Source organism: Leptinotarsa decemlineata, unplaced genomic scaffold, assembly GCF_025532065.1.
Source record: "Leptinotarsa decemlineata unplaced genomic scaffold, Ldec_3_MD MMD2_tig00026354_RagTag_RagTag, whole genome shotgun sequence".
NCBI lineage: Eukaryota > Metazoa > Arthropoda > Insecta > Coleoptera > Chrysomelidae > Leptinotarsa > Leptinotarsa decemlineata.
This window is the reverse complement of record NW_027412702.1, coordinates 19,572,110-19,589,966: the sequence shown is the minus strand read 5'-3', so window position 1 is coordinate 19,589,966 and position 17,857 is coordinate 19,572,110. Positions and strand designations below refer to the sequence as shown.

Sequence of the window (17,857 nt, the reverse complement as noted above, 5' to 3'; positions counted from 1 at the left end):
ACAGCTGTCTATGTTTCTCGTTTGGTATCCGGAAATATGACCATATACCTTCAGCCATGCAAGAATCAGGACGGTTAGAAGTTGGGAAACTTAGAACACTGCATTTCCTAATCAACACACTTGAAGTTTTGATACCTAGTCAACCTGATTACTTACTGAAGAAGTGCATATCTTACAAACGTATATCTTCACCTGCTGCTTCTCGTATAATGCACCCACACAATCAACTATTCTGCGAGTTTCGATCTTATATAATTGAAAACTTCAAAAAAATATTGAAGACTTAACTGTCTAGTCTCTTGTCCGTCTCCCGATCTTGGCAATACAAAAAGGAATTTTCTACAGCGGTTATATATATATATATATATATATATATATATATATATATATATATATATATATATGGTTATATATATATATATATATATATATATATATATATATATATATATATATATATATATATATATATGGTTATATATATATATATATATATATATATATATATATATATATATATATATATATATATATATATATATATATATATATATATATATATATATATATATGAATATATATGAATAAAATTACAAATCATACTTACAGTAAAAATGAGTAAAAAAAAACAATTAATTGAACATATAAATCGATGACAAATGTCATACCTTCACATAAATGTCATTTTTCAATGGGCATGATGATTTGATAATCTTTGACTCTAAAGGGAAAGTTGATTGATACAATTTTCATTATTATCATATGAGTTTTGGTATAGTTCCAGCAAGTTACTGTATATACTGCTGAGATTATCAATGTCAGTTCTCTTATTCATACAATTAGAAGACTTATTAATTTCAACCATTTCAAGAAAAAGGCGTTTGGAAATATTTTTTTTCTGTATGTAAAACTGTGATATTAGAGTAAATATTACTATTACTATTAGAGTAATACAGCCTTGGCTGACATTCCGACTAATCACCATTTTACTGAAAGTTGTTTTCTCTTTCTTATTTTTGTCTGTTTTAATTGTACTTGTTATGCCGAATAAAGTCGTATTATTATTATCATCATTATTATTATTATTGCACTTCGTAATGCGAATAGTATTCCAAATGTTCAGATATGTCATTTTCTAGTATTATTTGTTGTGAAGTATCATGTGAATTGTTCTCTACGCCTATTCCATAGGTTTTATTTAGCACCCTCAATTTACTTCTGAAACCATTTTCACTTGGAATATGTCGAATATCACGAAATATCTCAAACTGATATTTTGATTGATATTTATTTCACATTGCGCTATATGTTCACAAAAGTAGGTACTGATTGATTTTAGTAAACATGCCAAGGTATGTAAGTATTTTAAGTATTTATATTTGTTTTCATTTTTGCTACAAATATTCCTCTATTCTGAATAGACCTTATTTTATTCTTTTCAGTACATTACCTCAATGCATTTCAATAAGCTTGTTTGGATAAAAATCAATTTTTTCTACAGTGTTAGGAAGCACACTTTAAAAGGTAAGACCTCGTTAGTCCTTAGCTCGCACAAGTTTCTCAAATTCTGAGAGTTGTCGTTCGTATGGAGGCGACAACTGATTAACGGAAAACAGATTTCAAACAGATTTTTTTTAAACAGATTTATTTTATATTGTTTTTAGTTTGTACTGTTAACTTATTACATTACAGGGTCTTTTTCTTGTGAGTTTTGAGTTATATGCTGATGGATAAACCGGAGACGGAATAAACTGGATATATCGACAGCAAATTCATTAGGGTTGATGCAGCAGACCCTACTGAATATTCATCATGCGACTAAGATAGACCAAGGTGTTGAAGATACCATTCTGGCAGGTTATGATGAATCTCTCAGTTTAAGTTACAGTCCACTCGACCTTATGAAAATAATAAGCGGTTAGTTGCTTTGATACACCAGGGTGTTCAAGGTTGTTCAAGAAAACTCCATACATTGGCTTATTCCTGTTTATCCATGGGAGTCAAATGGTCTCTGTGACTGTCAAGGTTGTTCAAGAAAACTCCATACATTGGCTTATTCTTGTTTAGCCATGGGAGTCAAATGGTGTGACTGTGATGTGATAATTTTGCTAAACGGACTCCAACTCCGTGACATAATTGTGGTCACCTCGTTCAATGTCAAATAACAAATCAAGTTTATCAGCCACTCGGGCAGCTGACTTCAAAAAAAGCTATAATTCGTACTCTCTCTTAGTCATGGACCATGGAACGGAGTGGATCAGTTAGTGCAACTTCTTCGAAGTCCACTTCACTATTCCAAAAGAGTAAAAATCGAAACGGTAAGCAAATTTCCATCAGTAACTTTGTTCTTCCCCGACAGTTGTGATGACCCATAATCGATAATATGTGGGGCCTTGTGCTGATACTTGCGCGGAGAGGGTTCTTCACTGAGGTTATCTCTTGTCTGTTCCGTACAAAAACTACACATCCTCATCGTAATATCCGCATTACCCTCTTTTAAGTTGGCCGTTGGCACATTAGTCCATTCCTTACTGACCCTCAGGGACTGGCGGAGATCTTTTCCTCCAGAGGCATACAGTTCATGGTCGACCAAATAAAAAAATAGGCGATCTATCTATCTCCGAGGATGTCACAGTGATACGTTCGAATGCATTGACTGCAATATTAAGATGCAGAAAAAGGAACTGAAAGAATCGCTCTGAAATACACCCCAGTTAAAAGTGATCCGCTTTCTTCGGACTCTAGCCCGATCTGATTTTATGGTGAGCGAGCCTCCCTGAATGGTATCAGTTGTTCAAGTTATCCTACTAGTTTGCCAGGTGCCACAAGGCATCTGAGTATACTCGCATAGTTTATTATTGACATTTCCGTTATTGTTTATTACACTCCTCTAGTCCATTTTATTTCATACTTATTGTTTACTTCTTTTATAATTCGTGTATATTTTTTTCAATTGACTTTTGGTCTGTATTTTTTCAATCTGTTATCATTTAAGGCATTCAGTTTACTTCAATTTGTGATGTAGACTGTTATCGTTAAGATCTACAATCAAACCTGTAACAAAACAACCCTATCATTAAAACAATCCACTTTCAAACCCTCCCTCGTACTAGCAGCAAACTATCGATAAATTCAATGTCTTACTAATGTGGCAAATGCTAGCGACGAAATCTCGATTCATAGATTAAAATTTTGAACTATGAACACGACACCAATTATTGCCGACCGATGTTCGATTTACAGTGACATCAGGCTTTTAAGCATGCAGGTATATGAAGGTGTGCTGTGTAACATTTAGACTCGAACATATGCAGATTCTAGATAACGCAACCATATGAATGAACATTTTATAAACTTGACTCTGAAATACGGAATAAGTTTCTCCATGAGTAGTTTCGATGAATGAATTTCTTGAATGCAGAATTCAGTATTCATCTTTAAGTATGTCAAAAGTATGTGTCCTTTTCTGTGTATATATATGATAAATCGATTATATTTTCGTTAGGTACATTTCACGTTCATGAAATGTATGCAGTGTGTTATTACATATCATAAAACAAAGTTGCGTCTGATAGTCCAATCATGTTATTAAGTTCACCTCGAAATTTGAGCTACACAGCTATAAACACCTGTTAACCTGTATTTTGACACCCTAAAAGTTGTCTCAAAACCAACATATGATAAGGTGTATGCGACTATTGAAATTTAAGTTCAAAGGTCACAGAAAACGTTTCCTATGAGTTTTTCGCTATTTGCATTCAATATCAATTTTATAGAGGATTGAATTCCCTACAACTTTTGTTTCAAAAAAATGTTTATTTCTGACCGGGATATTATAAGCTTATATCGTCATAGTTACGCTATCAATAAAGAGGGTCATAACTCCCTTGGGACATTATAGATTTTATAATTCCCTCTACCTTTCACAAATAAAAATAAATAGAAATGAAAACTGAACCATATTTTATTTATTCACGTCATTACAAATAATAAATGTACAATTTTGAAATGTTCCCTGAAAATTACTTCCGCCACTGGAAACAATTTCTTCTTTTGTATGGCTGGAGCTTCTGTTCACTACAGTCGAGGTACCTGCCTCTTCTTATGACAAAGTAGACAACATACGCGCCGTTTCATTTCTCAATTCGATGCTATCCTCCAAATACCCCTCCGCCACCGTGGAACTTTTCCAACCTCCGTGTCTTTTTAAGTTAGTCATAGTTGCTCCTGCATTGGCTAGAGCAGTAGCAGAAGTGCGACGAAGGCAATGTCCCGTATAGGAAGATGAGTTTGGCAATCCTAAATACATTGCGATTTTGCTGGGGATTTTCCCAAACATGTTTTTTCCAATTGGCTGAGATGTACATTTATTTTATCGGAAGCTCAAAAAAAATCGTTCAATACCTTTAGGACGCAAAGACATATAAAGTCTTAATAAAGGCAAAGCGGAGAACTCTTTTTCATCCACAACTGTAAATTTCTTCGATACACCAGTTTTACTTTCCGGTACGTTCACTACCATAACGGAATCCCGGTCCTCTATATCCGATATCTTCATATTCAAAAGTTCCTGACTTCTGCATCCTCCAAAATAACCCATAATCAAAACAACCTATAACAAAAAAAGGAAATAAATACACACAAAAAGGAAAATAAGAAAAAAATTACCTTATGCAATAAATGAATATCATTAGGAGCGTCTTTTAGGAATCTGATAACATCTTTAGGAGATAAAACAGCAGACTTTTTCGGCTTATAACTCTTACTCTTCCGTTTCAAAAAAGCCTGTAGTTCATTGAACTTGGTGATATCTCGTTTCTCATGTATAGTCACCATCGATTTTAGCATTGACCATTTAGTCCATAAAGAATTCGGACTATACGTTTCTGACTGAAACGAATAAACACAATTACTACCAAATCTACCGAAAAACATAGAAAATTCCTTACCAGTTCTTGAAAATATGCCAGAAATACAGTTTCAGTGACATCTTTTGGCATAACATTTTTCCGTGTCAGCCAGTCCAGATATATCTTGTATTCTTTTTGGTATACGGCTTCACTTTTCGATGGAATTAATGATTCTCCTGCTTGTTCAGCTTTTTTCAAAATATCCTCCATTATATTTGGGGTAGAAAACACGTTTTCACCGCAAACACAGCTTGATAACAAAGTTCTGTTTATAAACAAGTAACATAGCAACAACCTAGCAACAAGAAAACTCTACTATAATCAACGGTACCTGATTCAAATATACCGGGAAGGTAATGAATTGGTACATTTTTCCGTTTCAAAAATGAACAAAATTGTATTGAAATCGGTCAGAAATAAAATTATCTATGTACCACGGGAATTAATGAGCCTTAATAACCTCAGGCAATGTCCCCATGAATAATAATAATAATAATAAAAAACTTTATTCACCGTAAGAGTACAGAATATAAATGAATGAACTACATGATAGAGTGGGAATAAAGACTTGAACAATAAGCGCTATTGCACTTGTTTCGTTATTGTGTAACAAGGAGTATAATTTATAGAATACGCTACAAGACAAATAAAATGTAACATAAAAACAAAAAAAAAATTTGAAAAGACATGACGGTATAAGTTGACAGAAAATATAAATAAAACAATAATAATAATAATAATAAGACTCGTGTAAACTTAATACAGGGTGCCTGTTTATGGTAACAATGAGTAGAATTTCTAGAATACGGCACAAGACAAATAATATAAAAAGAAATAAAACAAGGACATAAACCAATATATGTTGACAGAATGTAAAAATAATAATTAGATTTGTATAAAATTTATATAATGTGACTAGGGTAATATAGCATAATTGGTTGGTATTCTTTTTATTCTAATATATGTATCACATATTGTCTTTGTTTTTCGAGTATAAACGATTTCAAATTCTTCTTGAAAATTGGAGTGCAGTTACTGTTTTTAATTTCATCAGGAATAATATTGTAGAATTTGGTTGATGTGTATGAAAATGCTCTTTGTGAAATTGACTTTTTCAGTATGATAGGATACGGTATTTTCTTGTAATTTCTTGTGTAGTAACTGTGATGTTCTGGTTTTATTTGATTTTTGTTGGAATTGTATTTGACGAGTACGTTGTAAAAATAAAGCTGTCTAAGGTCCATTATTTGACATTCTTTGTATAGTTTGTCCGAGGAATAGCGATTGTTTCTAAACATTACAATTTTAAGTATTTTCCTTTGCAGGATTTCTAACGGGTTGAGATGGGTACGTAGAGCAGCTCCCCAGACTACAATGCCATATTTCAAATGACTTTCAACTAGCACATAATAAAGATTTTTTAATTCTTTAATGGTGAGGTATTTCCTCAGAAATCTGAATCTGAATAGGATTGTCTGAAGTGTCTTGATGACATACTTGATATGAGTATCCCATTTCAGGTACCTATCCAAATAAACACTTAAATATTTCACTTCGTTAACAGCTGGAATTGTAGAGTTTGATGTTTGGTTTTTGATAAGGAGATTGTCAAAAGGGCAGGAATTGTTTGAATTGCAACTAAAGGGTAAGAAATGGGTTTTCTCCATATTAACAGTGAGTAATTTATAGTCGACCCATTCTTTTATAGCTTTAAAATCCATTTCAACTACATTTTTGAGGTTATTCCATGTCTTTTCCTCATAAAAAATGGCTGTATCATCTGCATATCCAATTATTGTACCAGCTGTATTGAGTTTGAATAGGTCGTTTATGTAGTAAATAGCTTTCAAACAGTTTCAGGCAATTGCCCCTAATACCGTTATTTTCCAATGTATTCAGAAGTTTTTTATGATCCACGGTGTCAAAGGCTTTTGAGAGATCAATGAATAGACAGAAAGAGGGTGTGGAGTTCTCTAAAGCCTTGTGTATCTTCTCAGTTAAAGTTATTAAAGCATCATCGGTGGAAATATTTTGTCTGAAGCCAAATTGTTTCTCTGAAATTAGCTGATATTTGTTTATAAATGACGTCAACCTATTTTTCAATAATTTTTCAAAAACTTTCGATAAGTGTGTGATCAGGGATATTGGTCTGTAGTTGTTCACTGAGGTTTTATCTCCTCTTTTGTAAATTGGGCAAATTACTGATTTTTTGAAGGCATCAGGCCAAACACCTTTAGATATACATTGATTAATGATGAATTGAAGTGGTTGAATAATAAAATGAGAGATTGATTTTATAACTTTTGATTTAATTTCATCAGAGCCTACCGATTTGTGATTTTTCAAGTCATTTATTAGTGTAGTCAGTTCTTTGGAGTCGGTATGTGTTAAAGCTAATGAGTTTGGTAGAATATATTGATGTGCCTTATAATTTCTACTCGTTGAGATTTTTTGGGCTAGTTTTGCACCCATACCTGCGAATTTGTCATTGAATTCGTTGGTTATATCTTTATAGTCGGTTAAAAGCTCGTCATTATCATTTTTTATTGGACCAGTAACTTTTGTTTTTGATTGTGTACTGGTGAGGTTTATATTTTGTTGATTTCGAGTTATGCAGTATTTTATCGTTTTGGTAAAATATTTATTCCAATAGTTTCAGAGAAAATCTGTTTTTCTCAGCATAGCATCTTACTTATTTTCACTCCTAATTTTTTTGCTAAGCATGGCTATATCTAAGACCACTAATTTAGTAGATTTTTAGTGTAGTTATTTTCTTCGTCCCTTCTATTGAAAGTTCCCCACATTTTTCTTCGATCATGGAGGAGTAGAAAGACTAAAAATTTGTCCCAAAAAATTGAAAACAGTTTCTGAATAATAAATCCCAAGCAGCTGAGCAAGCAAAGTGCTTTCAAAAGTTTGAGGGAAATTATCTTGTTATGATTTCTGAATGCAAAATTGTATCATTTACCAAAAAATTAAATACAATACAATTTGCATACAGTATTGATGAAACTATTTTAGATAGAACTAACACTATCAAGGATCTAGGCGTCCACTTATAATAATCACACTAACTTTATTGTTAACTCTGCCTATTGCTCTAACGGTTGTATTGTCAGAAATTGTGAGAATTTCAATAATATTTTGTCTTTTACTTCCCATTAGCTTAGCTTAGTATGGAATCACATCTATAATCAGTATATATCAAAAGTCCAAAAGAAATTTTTAAAACACTCAAGTTATAAAACTACTGGCATATATCCTCAAAGAACTTGCAATAATATCGAATTGTTGGGAACATTTGTTCTTGTAGCTCTTGAAAAAAGAAGAAAACAAGCATCTGTTTTTTAAATAAGTTGTTGAACAGATTCTCTTGTACCAAGATCAACATCTACAAATAATACCACATTTTTGGGTAAAAGAGCTCAGTGAATTTGACGTGCATTACTGCAAATCAGCCGTCTACCTCATGAAATATCTTTTATTGTATAGTATATGCAAGATGAAAAATGATTCTCGTGCACATTTGTTAGTTATGGATAATTGTTAATGACCAACAGTCCATTTTAATTTTTTTTTGCTTGATATGAAATTTATTTCCTTTTGTATCTGAATGAAATAGTGGAATAATTGAATTGTTAATTTTTGCTATGTAAATGGAAAACTGTTGGCAATAAACGCTATCATTACTATTATTATAAGTGTTTTTATGTCCTCATGAATGTTTATATTTTGTTATTTTCAAGATGATATGCAGCATCTTATCATTACTTATCACTAATTTTCACATCAATTTTTATTGTTAAACATGGCTATAACTAAGTCACCAATCCGGTAATAACCGAGAGTAACCACCCTGTACGTGAAAGAATCCGGAGGAAAACAAAATAATAAAAGAATTGCGTTCCTAAAAAGGGTGCTTCAAGATTATATTCCGTGTCGACCATAAAACGGAGATAATTGGTATGAATGAATCCTTTGTCTGACGATAGTCTACAGACCGTGCACCGAGGGGGATGATACTTGTTACAATAAAAATAATAAAAAAGTAACGCTTGAAAAACGACAATTTTCCAGGGTTGCCAACTCATCTTCAAACAGGTTCCAATATGATGTGGTGAGGGCCTGATATAACTCACACGTACAAGACCTACCTCTTCGAAAAATACAAAGTATGATTTTCATTCATATTCAGGGTTTGGTGGTTAGGAAAATACTAAAAAAGAAGAAACTAGAATTAAAGAAGTTTTGGTAAGAGAGGTCAAACTTTAGGATCCTTCCAACAACAACAATGTTTTTCCATTCGAAACATTATTGGAAGAGACACCATTAATTAATGAAAATAGCTCATTGGATTTAAGATTGATTGTTGCCAATCCCCAAAAATACATGAAAAAATAGTATTTGAAGGAGTAATACAATTACAACTAAGGAATGATTAAAACGGTTCCAAATTTGATGAAAAATGAAGAAGTGAATGAAAAACTGATATAAGAAATAATTAAGAATTTCATTAGTTTGGACTTCCATTGTCTGATATTATACAAAATGATTTAAAATCACTGAAAGAACTAAAAAAGAAGAAATCAAAAATTAAAGAAGAAAAATAAAAAAAAAATAGCTGAGAAAAAAACAATTATATTAAGCAAAAAACCTGAAATGAAATAATAGTGAAATAAAATACAAGTAAAAATGGAACAAATTGAACAAAAAATTAATGAAATTAAATTAAAAAGTTGAGAGATTCCAAGCCAACTTAATTCACGACGTTTCGATTGTTAGTATCCACAATCGTCTTCGGGTGATGACTGGACTGATTTCTCCGTGAGCTGACTATTTATAGGTCATTTGAGTACTTGCACTTATATCTGCTTTCCTTTTTCCATTTCACTGGTTTAGTGGGAGATGACCGTTTGGCGGGAGTTGGCCATTTTTCGCTTGATTATGCGTTTCCATATGTTGTGTATCTTTACGTTAGCTTGGCTGAATACATTGTTGGATAACATGTATGCGGCTTCTTTGAATTTCCTCCTAAACCAATGTTCCTCTTTGTGTATTATCTCAGCTTGGGACCGTTCGATGTTATTCTGATGGGTCCAAACATGCTCTGCTATTCCTGATTTGCTGGTTTCCCCTCGCTGTGTGTGTTTCTTGTGCTCGACAATGCGAACATTCAATGGCCTTTCGGTTTCACCAATATAGGATTTTCAGCACTCACAGGGTATCCGGTAAATGCAATTCTTGGAATCGCAGTTCTCGTTTGGTGGCCTGGTTTTTGTGAGGCTGCTACGGATAGTGTTTCCGGATCTGAAGCAGGTTCTGATGTTGTACTTGGATCCAATTCTTCGTATCTTTTCCGATAATGCTCTGATGTAGGAAAGTGCAAGCACTGGTTGTAACCGGCTTCTCTTCCTTTCGGGACTCCTGCTGTCTTTTAGCCAAAGTCTGTTCCACCATCGCTTCAATGATGTCTAGTTGCTTCTCGAGACCTTCCTTCGTATTACAATGTTCGAAAGCACAGTCTAATAGAATTTTGATGATTTCTCTTTTAGTCGATTGAAGTCCGAACTAATGAAATTCATCATGAAACATTGTCAATCACCTTGAAATGAATAATTAAGCGATGGAAGGCGGGAAAATACCGAATAATTGAAAAATGTATAATTGCATGAAAGGGCTGAATCACCGGAGAAAAACAACAGAAAGTGAAAAACATGATCCATCCTCACCAACTACGCTCAACCTGGTTGAAGCCAGAGCACAAAAATAAAGCATTCGCGATCTACTAATAGACAGAACTCACCCTAAGTCTCATCAGTGGGGCTCTACGAAACTACGAATGCATTTCTGGAATCAACTGTCCCTAAAGGAAAAGTCTCTGTGAAAAAAGACGATGACATCTTCCCTTATGGAGAAGATCGACTTAATCTGTCGATCGATTTGTTTCCATTTAATTTGTTTTCAATACTAAAGAGAGAAATATCAAATTCGATACACACAAGTCTGTGTCAATTACTCACAAGTTTGCAATTGCTCCAATGAGAAGAAATAAAAAGAGCAAATGTACAGTTGAGGTGGTAGAAGAAAATATTGAAGGTTGGCATAATATATACAATAAATTTTGAAAAAGATGTTAAAAAACACACTCAGAATTTGTTACTTGGGAGAGCTCGGGATTAGCCAGGTTTTATTTTCAACGTATGATACCTAGCAAGGGTGAGTTTGCAAAAGTGAACAACTTCAGTTTCTGATGTATAGCCAATTAAGAGGAAAAATGTATCCGATAAAGGAAAGTAAAAATATTCAGATCTGCCTTCAAGGCATGTCGAATATGCAAAAAACACTGGAAATATGTTCAAACAAGGAGAAAATTTAGGGAGACTATTTTTTTCTTATGGTGACAAATATACTAAACGTAGGAGTAAAAGTAAAACTAACAAAATACTTACTTTCTATAAATCAACCGAAAATTAGAAAAAACACGAAAATATAAATCAAAAGTCAGTCACGAGAAGTGTTACTTTTTCACTTGCGAAGTAAATCTTTTCGAATGGCCTCAGACTTAGGGAAGGTAAAAAACAAAAAAAAAATTAAAACACGTTTCCAACACCAGAAGTCATCTCATTTTACGCCAAAGGTTTCAATTCTACGAATCAAACATTCAGTATAATTTCCCAAAATGTGATATGCACAATGTAATTTATAACACTTTAGATAAAACGTTTATTAAAAACGTGTGCGACTCAGGACGCCCGACAAAAGTGATAACTTAAACTAATCTTAGTAGAAGTATTTAATATTGAAATTGTTAACGTGAGAAAAACTTAGGTTATTACTTAAATTATATATATATATATATATATATATATATATATATATATATATATATATATATATATATATATATATATATATATAATAAAAATATTTGATTGAATATTTTGTTTATGTTCATATATACCTACCTACCATAAGCCAACTGTTAGTTTTGCTGGATTGAATAATGATACTAATAATGTACATAAACAAATTAGTATCATCATTTTTGAGTCACTTTTTACATAATGAAAATATATTACGTGTTTGCTAGTTAGATTTTCGTAATACTGTCAACAGTATATGTCTAACGTACACTAAACCTGACCATTTGCTCGACGAAAGAGAAGGAGCCTGCCTTCTGCTGACGTATGCGTGAGAGAAAGGGAAGCCAGACATACTGGCGCCGTTATGCATTAGATAACGAAGCGATTTACCCTCCCATAAGAAGTTATCACTTCAAAAATTCTTTAGAAATTCAACTTAGTATGATGATTGGGAATCATCTGAACTAATATTACGGAATATATTTGTTTATTTGTTTGTAATGGAATAACTAACTCTTATACTCATTATTAGTTTAGTTTTGCAAAGGTCAAACACTGACATATATGGAATATCATTTTTTTTAAATAAAATACTGCCCATTTTACTCGCTGATAATGTAGCTTTTTATTGGTAAAAGTAGTAAAGTAGTTTTGGGTTTAATCCATTATAATCTTAATGAGTTAACTTTCAGATTAGTTCAGATAGAGTTGTGAAGATGAAAAGTATATTAGGCAAACTGGAGGGACTATAAAAATTTGCTTCAAAAAACACATTCCATGATTCAGCTGATTCCATTCAGAAAAATTGTATTATATACTTTTGTTGACTTTCTTCATACGCGCTGCTCTTGTTCCCGCATTACGTACATAGTCACACCGTGTATCTCTTACACAATCCGAGCCGACGACTCCTACAAAAAGCCGACAACCCTGTGACTAGACGCGGTTCCGACTTTATCAAGTACCTTCCACGGGGTTGCCCGGTTATCGACCCATACCAACGGTGCGTATCACCCCCCCGGCCCTTGTTTACCACCGGCGTCGCACTTAGCGGACCCCTAGAAACTCTCTATGGTCGTTCTTCAGCTCTCTCCGGACGATGACCACTGTGATGTCACCGCAGGTTCTCTTGGTACTTGATCGCGGTACCGGAACGGTATTGCTTTCGGGTGTTGCATGGGCGAAGTGCGTTTTGATGAAATTTGTTTTTCATTTCTCTAATAAATATTTAATCTCAAAAAGTCAAACAACTTTTTTAGACTGAACAAAAGTTTCGCTTAGTTGAATGAAAAATGATTCATATAAATACTGTTTCTATTATATATTTTAAACGACTTCAATAAACTACATTGCAAAAGGTAGTAATAAAGGTTGCTTCAGGTTGAAAAAGGTACCCCCCCCAAGTTTTCCATCGTGAAATTGGAGCCTGCTGGAAGGTTAATGAATAGAAATTCTGATTAGATTTTACTGTCACATTTTTTTAATCAACTACTGCTGTAGTTGCAGAAAAACAAATTAAGTAATTCTTAGTCTTTGGAAATAAAAAATCATTCATCAAACAATACGGAGATACACCTAAATATTTTTTTAAAATAAAGGAATAAACTCTTTGAAGACCAAAGCATAAAAATTACAAATATAACAAGCACTGGCATTAAATTTTAATGTGTCCAGTTTCTATTACGTTTGTATCGGTAACACATCTCTCCTCCTTGCCCGTTTCTAAACAAATAGCAAGTTTTCAGTCTTCTGAATTTTTTGCTTCATCACTATAAATTCAATTTTCATTCAGTTCTTTAATAGATGATTTTTCATAGTGACTTTCATGAATTCTTTCATGAACTTTTTATGGTGAACCGTTTCGTTACCTGACGCGTTACAGCACCAGTCTGTCTGGCTTCCTTTTCTCTCACGCACACGTCAACAAAAGGCAGGCTCCTCCTCTCTCGTCGGACAGACGCTCAGTGTTTAGTGTGCAATTATACACTATTGACAGTATTATAAAACCAGGAAGCATGTACTAATCTTTCATTCTGTGAAAAGTGGCTTAAAAATGATGATACTAATTTTGTGTATGGTACATTATTAATTCCTACAAAAGTAACAATTGGCTTATGGTAGCTATAATATATGTAGGTACATACACAAAATAATCATTGAAAGATGTTATCAATAAATAACATTTTCTTACATTATCATATTAATAAACTTCTAGTAATAACCTAAGCTTTTCTCAAGTTAAACAATTTTAATTTCAAATAGCCAAACGATAAAGCCATTCGTTTGTTTCATGTCGTTTTGGTTGTTGCAATGTTTTCTATTTTTTTTATTATGTATCTAAAATGTCTAATGGTTTTTAAAATTGATATATTATCAACACGAAGAAACTATTTTTCGGTGAGTAATTTAATTAAGAACTCATTATTTCTTGTAAAAGTTTCGTGGGAGGTATGTTTATGAAAATTCATTGTTACAGAGCTCTGAAGAAGAATTTAATTAAACTCGAAACGTCGGTTAAAAAAAATTGATCCTGTTACCCAACCAACCTTTTTTCATGAAACGTTTTGATTAATTTTTATTCAAATGACGTTCCAGATGATAAATATACAAGGTATTCCATATTCAATGGTCTACTAGACGTATCTAGAGAACAAAAATAGATGAAAATTTCAAATTTTGGTTACCGATGTAGATGGCTGTGATCTATGGTTTGAAAATATTTTTATCGCCGCATTGTTGCCATATCTACATGTAACAGACATCAACTGACTCCTGGAGAAAATCTAAGAAAAGGTATATAGAACACCTAACATCAATCCATCAATGTTTACAAGCGAATGGTCAGCAATTCAAGCACCTGAGCTACTGAAGATTTGTTATGTCAGTATTAAATGTCAAATAATTGCGAAGCTAGTTTCACGATATTATCTCTTTTTTTTTAGTGTGGAATTAATTATGTTATCAATTTAATTTTAAAAGTGTTCGTTCTTCTGTCAAAATAGTGATGTTTGTCATACACCCACTATGAAATTTCATTCATGTATTCCATTAAACCTTTCTTAACTTATATAAAGTTATTATTCATCATTCAATGTGTTCAATAAATAGATTTTTCGCCGAATTTTGTATTTGAAATGTTATATTTGTATAGCAGCAAAAAAAAAATATAGAAGAATTCATATCTCAAAATCGGTCAGAGATAGGTATAGGAGATAGTTAATCGGAGTTGTTCACATTGGTTGGCGGAATTCAAAAACTGAATAATATACAGGATGTTCCATTTGAAAAAAATTAGTTATGGTAATTTTTCAAAGATAAAAATTGAGACGTATTTTTCAGACACTCCGTATAAAATAAGATTTGAGTTTCGTTCTAAAATAACAACCACCGTAGCTCATCTTAATTTTGGCAGAATTTGAGTTCGGTGTATCAGTTAATTCATGCGATATTAAACATTAAAAATACCATGTTTTAGCCAAAAAAAATTACAAATAAATTATTATTTTAAAGACGGTGAGAGATAGGTATAGAATATGGATCACAAAAGTAATTTGGATTTCGATGCAGAATTCAAAAATGATATAATATATAGGGTGTTCCATTTGAAATTTCCAAGTTGATGTCTGTTACATGTAGATGTGACAACAATGCGGTGATGAAAATATTTTCAAACGATGGAAAACATCCATCTACATCGGTAACCAAATTTTGAAACTCTCATCTTTTTTTGTTCTCTAGATATACTTCTAATAGACCATCGAATATGGAATACCCTGTATAATAACAAAAAACTAATATCAATCGGAACAGATTGAGCCAACTTTCGTCAGTAAATAATCAGGTGAAACATAATTAACCAAAAATAGCCAAAAAAATTTTCGTTTGATAAAATGTGGTAGGTACATATGAAATGGCGTAATGAGAAACAGCTCTTTTGAAAATTAAGTGAAATTCAAAAAAAGTTCATGTATATTCAGCCACAAAAACAATGTAAATTGTAAACCATTCGTAAGGTAGGCAAATGAAAACGCGCGTTAAGCGTAAAGGAGCGGTAAAGTTTGTGTAAAATTCAAAAAAACATTTTTAAATTAGTCATCGCCCCTCTAAATCGCTTCAACGCCCCCCCAATCTTCTTTGTGCCCTTTACTGTCCCCCTATAGGTCTCTAGCCCCACAAGGGGGCGTTATCGCCCACTTTGAGAAAGACTAGTTTAAAAGAATCAAGACTGATCAAAACAAGCAAAAAGTTTTATTAGCGTATCACCAAAGAAAGCAAATAGGTTTTAAAGCGGGGCTCTAGATGTAGTCGAGTCGTTCACAACAGTTGCCAATTCTACGTAGCCGTAGTCCGAATAACGGCTCTGACAAGGGTTACAAAGACAGCAAAGTGAACCTGCTTTCCAACCAAACATTTGTTCTGTAAAATGCTCAGGTTTCATTTCAATAAGCTATACTTATACCTCCTGGTAGCAAAGAATGGTTCCAAAGGAAATTAGTTACCTTTGCTAGAAGTCTCAGTGCCTAGATGGTCAAACAGATTGAGGTTTATTCAATCTGTAATCTATAAGATATTATAGATCAAGGTACATCAGGCAAAGCTTATCATCCATTACATTTACATTCTACTTAATCTTATTTCAGATAAAACGCATTTGCGTCAATCATATTTAATCTGAATGATATGACCTAGTTGCTAAAATTACTCAACTCGGACATGAGAATTATACTTTTATGAATTCATCTGCTTTGTGAAAATTTTCATGACATTCCTTAAAGTGAAATGGGTATTAACAAGCGAAAAATGTTCTGAATAACAATAACCTATCTAAGCGCTTACTAGGAAGGGGAGAATTTTGTAACGACTTTTTTATATGAAGGGCAGCTGGATAATTCTCAGAAACATTATAAATAAACTAAATTACGGCATGGTAGCATAGTATAAAGATAAATATACTATGGTGAAGGTAACAGTAAAATAGTTCTGAAATTTCACGACATGAAATAGGTAGGTTTCTCTCGCGCTAGAACCAATGAGATAAACCGGATCCGGTTCAAAGTGGGACAAGCTTAGAAACTGTGCTTAGAGCACAGTAGAGTAGAGCACAGGGTCACTGTGCTTAGAGTCCGTGCCCTGCTACCAAAGCCTGAATTTCCTAGTGGAGAATAATCCCCTCCAAAGTTTCGTGTTAAATTTTTTCGCTCTAGTCTTGGACCTGATCATTTGAGCAAAAGTATGTGAAGAACCAGCTCAGGGGAGATTGTTTCCTGTTGTAATGCAGATTCTGCTTCTGCTACTCAAGAATTTAGTGCATGGCATCTTGAAAAAGCGACAAATCATTCCCTGGGTGCGCTACATAGTTTCCTGGATTTGCTCAAGAGTCGCAGAACTGAGAACCTTCTGCTCTCTATTGTATGTTTGATCTCTTGATCTTTTGTTTCACGAAGAAGAGTTGGTGTCGTTTAGTAAACGTTCATCTTCTCTGTAGACTCAGGTTATTTGCAAGACCTGCTCAGGGGGAGATTGTTTCCTCTTCTGATGCCGATTCTGCTTTATTTTCTCTATAATTGATTTCGATTCCTATGGCTATGAACAGAACAGTCAAATGAAATTTCAAATCGTCAATCATTGTATCTTCAAATTTATGATGTTTTCCAGATTAATTTCCCCCGAATATCATTAATTTATTTAAAAAGAAGAAGATGAAAAAATTCATCTTCTAAAATATAAGGTTGTTTCAAATGTTTTCACCGTTTTTATAAGTCCACTTCAAACTGAAAATTTTGTATGAAAAAAGCCGATTTTTCAACCTATTGTCGGATTCTCTAAAACGAAAGAATATGTTTTTTTCAGAAAGAGCTGGTTTATTGGAAGCATAAGACATTAACTGACGAATAAGCATAACTTCAATGAAGGAAAATTACATTCCCGCTGAAAACTAACATATTAGTGATTTAATCAATTCTTTTCTCATTAATATCAAAATTCGTAAAATAACACAAGTGGCAGTTTCACTTTCCAAACTAAATATTCATCAATCCAACATTTTATACTTTTTTTGTTTTAACAAAAACCATAGGAATATCA

General features: G+C 33.0%; 2 protein-coding genes across 2 annotated transcripts in view; both read right to left on the bottom strand.

The window, feature by feature from the left end:
• Positions 1–17,857, bottom strand: part of Fcp3C (Follicle cell protein 3C) — a 41,822-nt gene that overhangs the window by 22,855 nt on the left and 1,110 nt on the right. The gene's annotated exons all lie outside the window — the stretch shown is intronic.
• LOC141486497 (uncharacterized) lies at positions 3,947–5,800 on the bottom strand. The gene is made up of 3 exons (XM_074184609.1): positions 4,950–5,800; positions 4,669–4,890; positions 3,947–4,612 (listed from the first exon to the last, which is right to left on the bottom strand). The coding sequence occupies exons 1-3, from the start codon at positions 5,118–5,120 to the stop codon at positions 4,373–4,375; spliced, it is 633 nt and encodes a 210-aa protein (XP_074040710.1). The 5' UTR covers positions 5,121–5,800; the 3' UTR covers positions 3,947–4,372.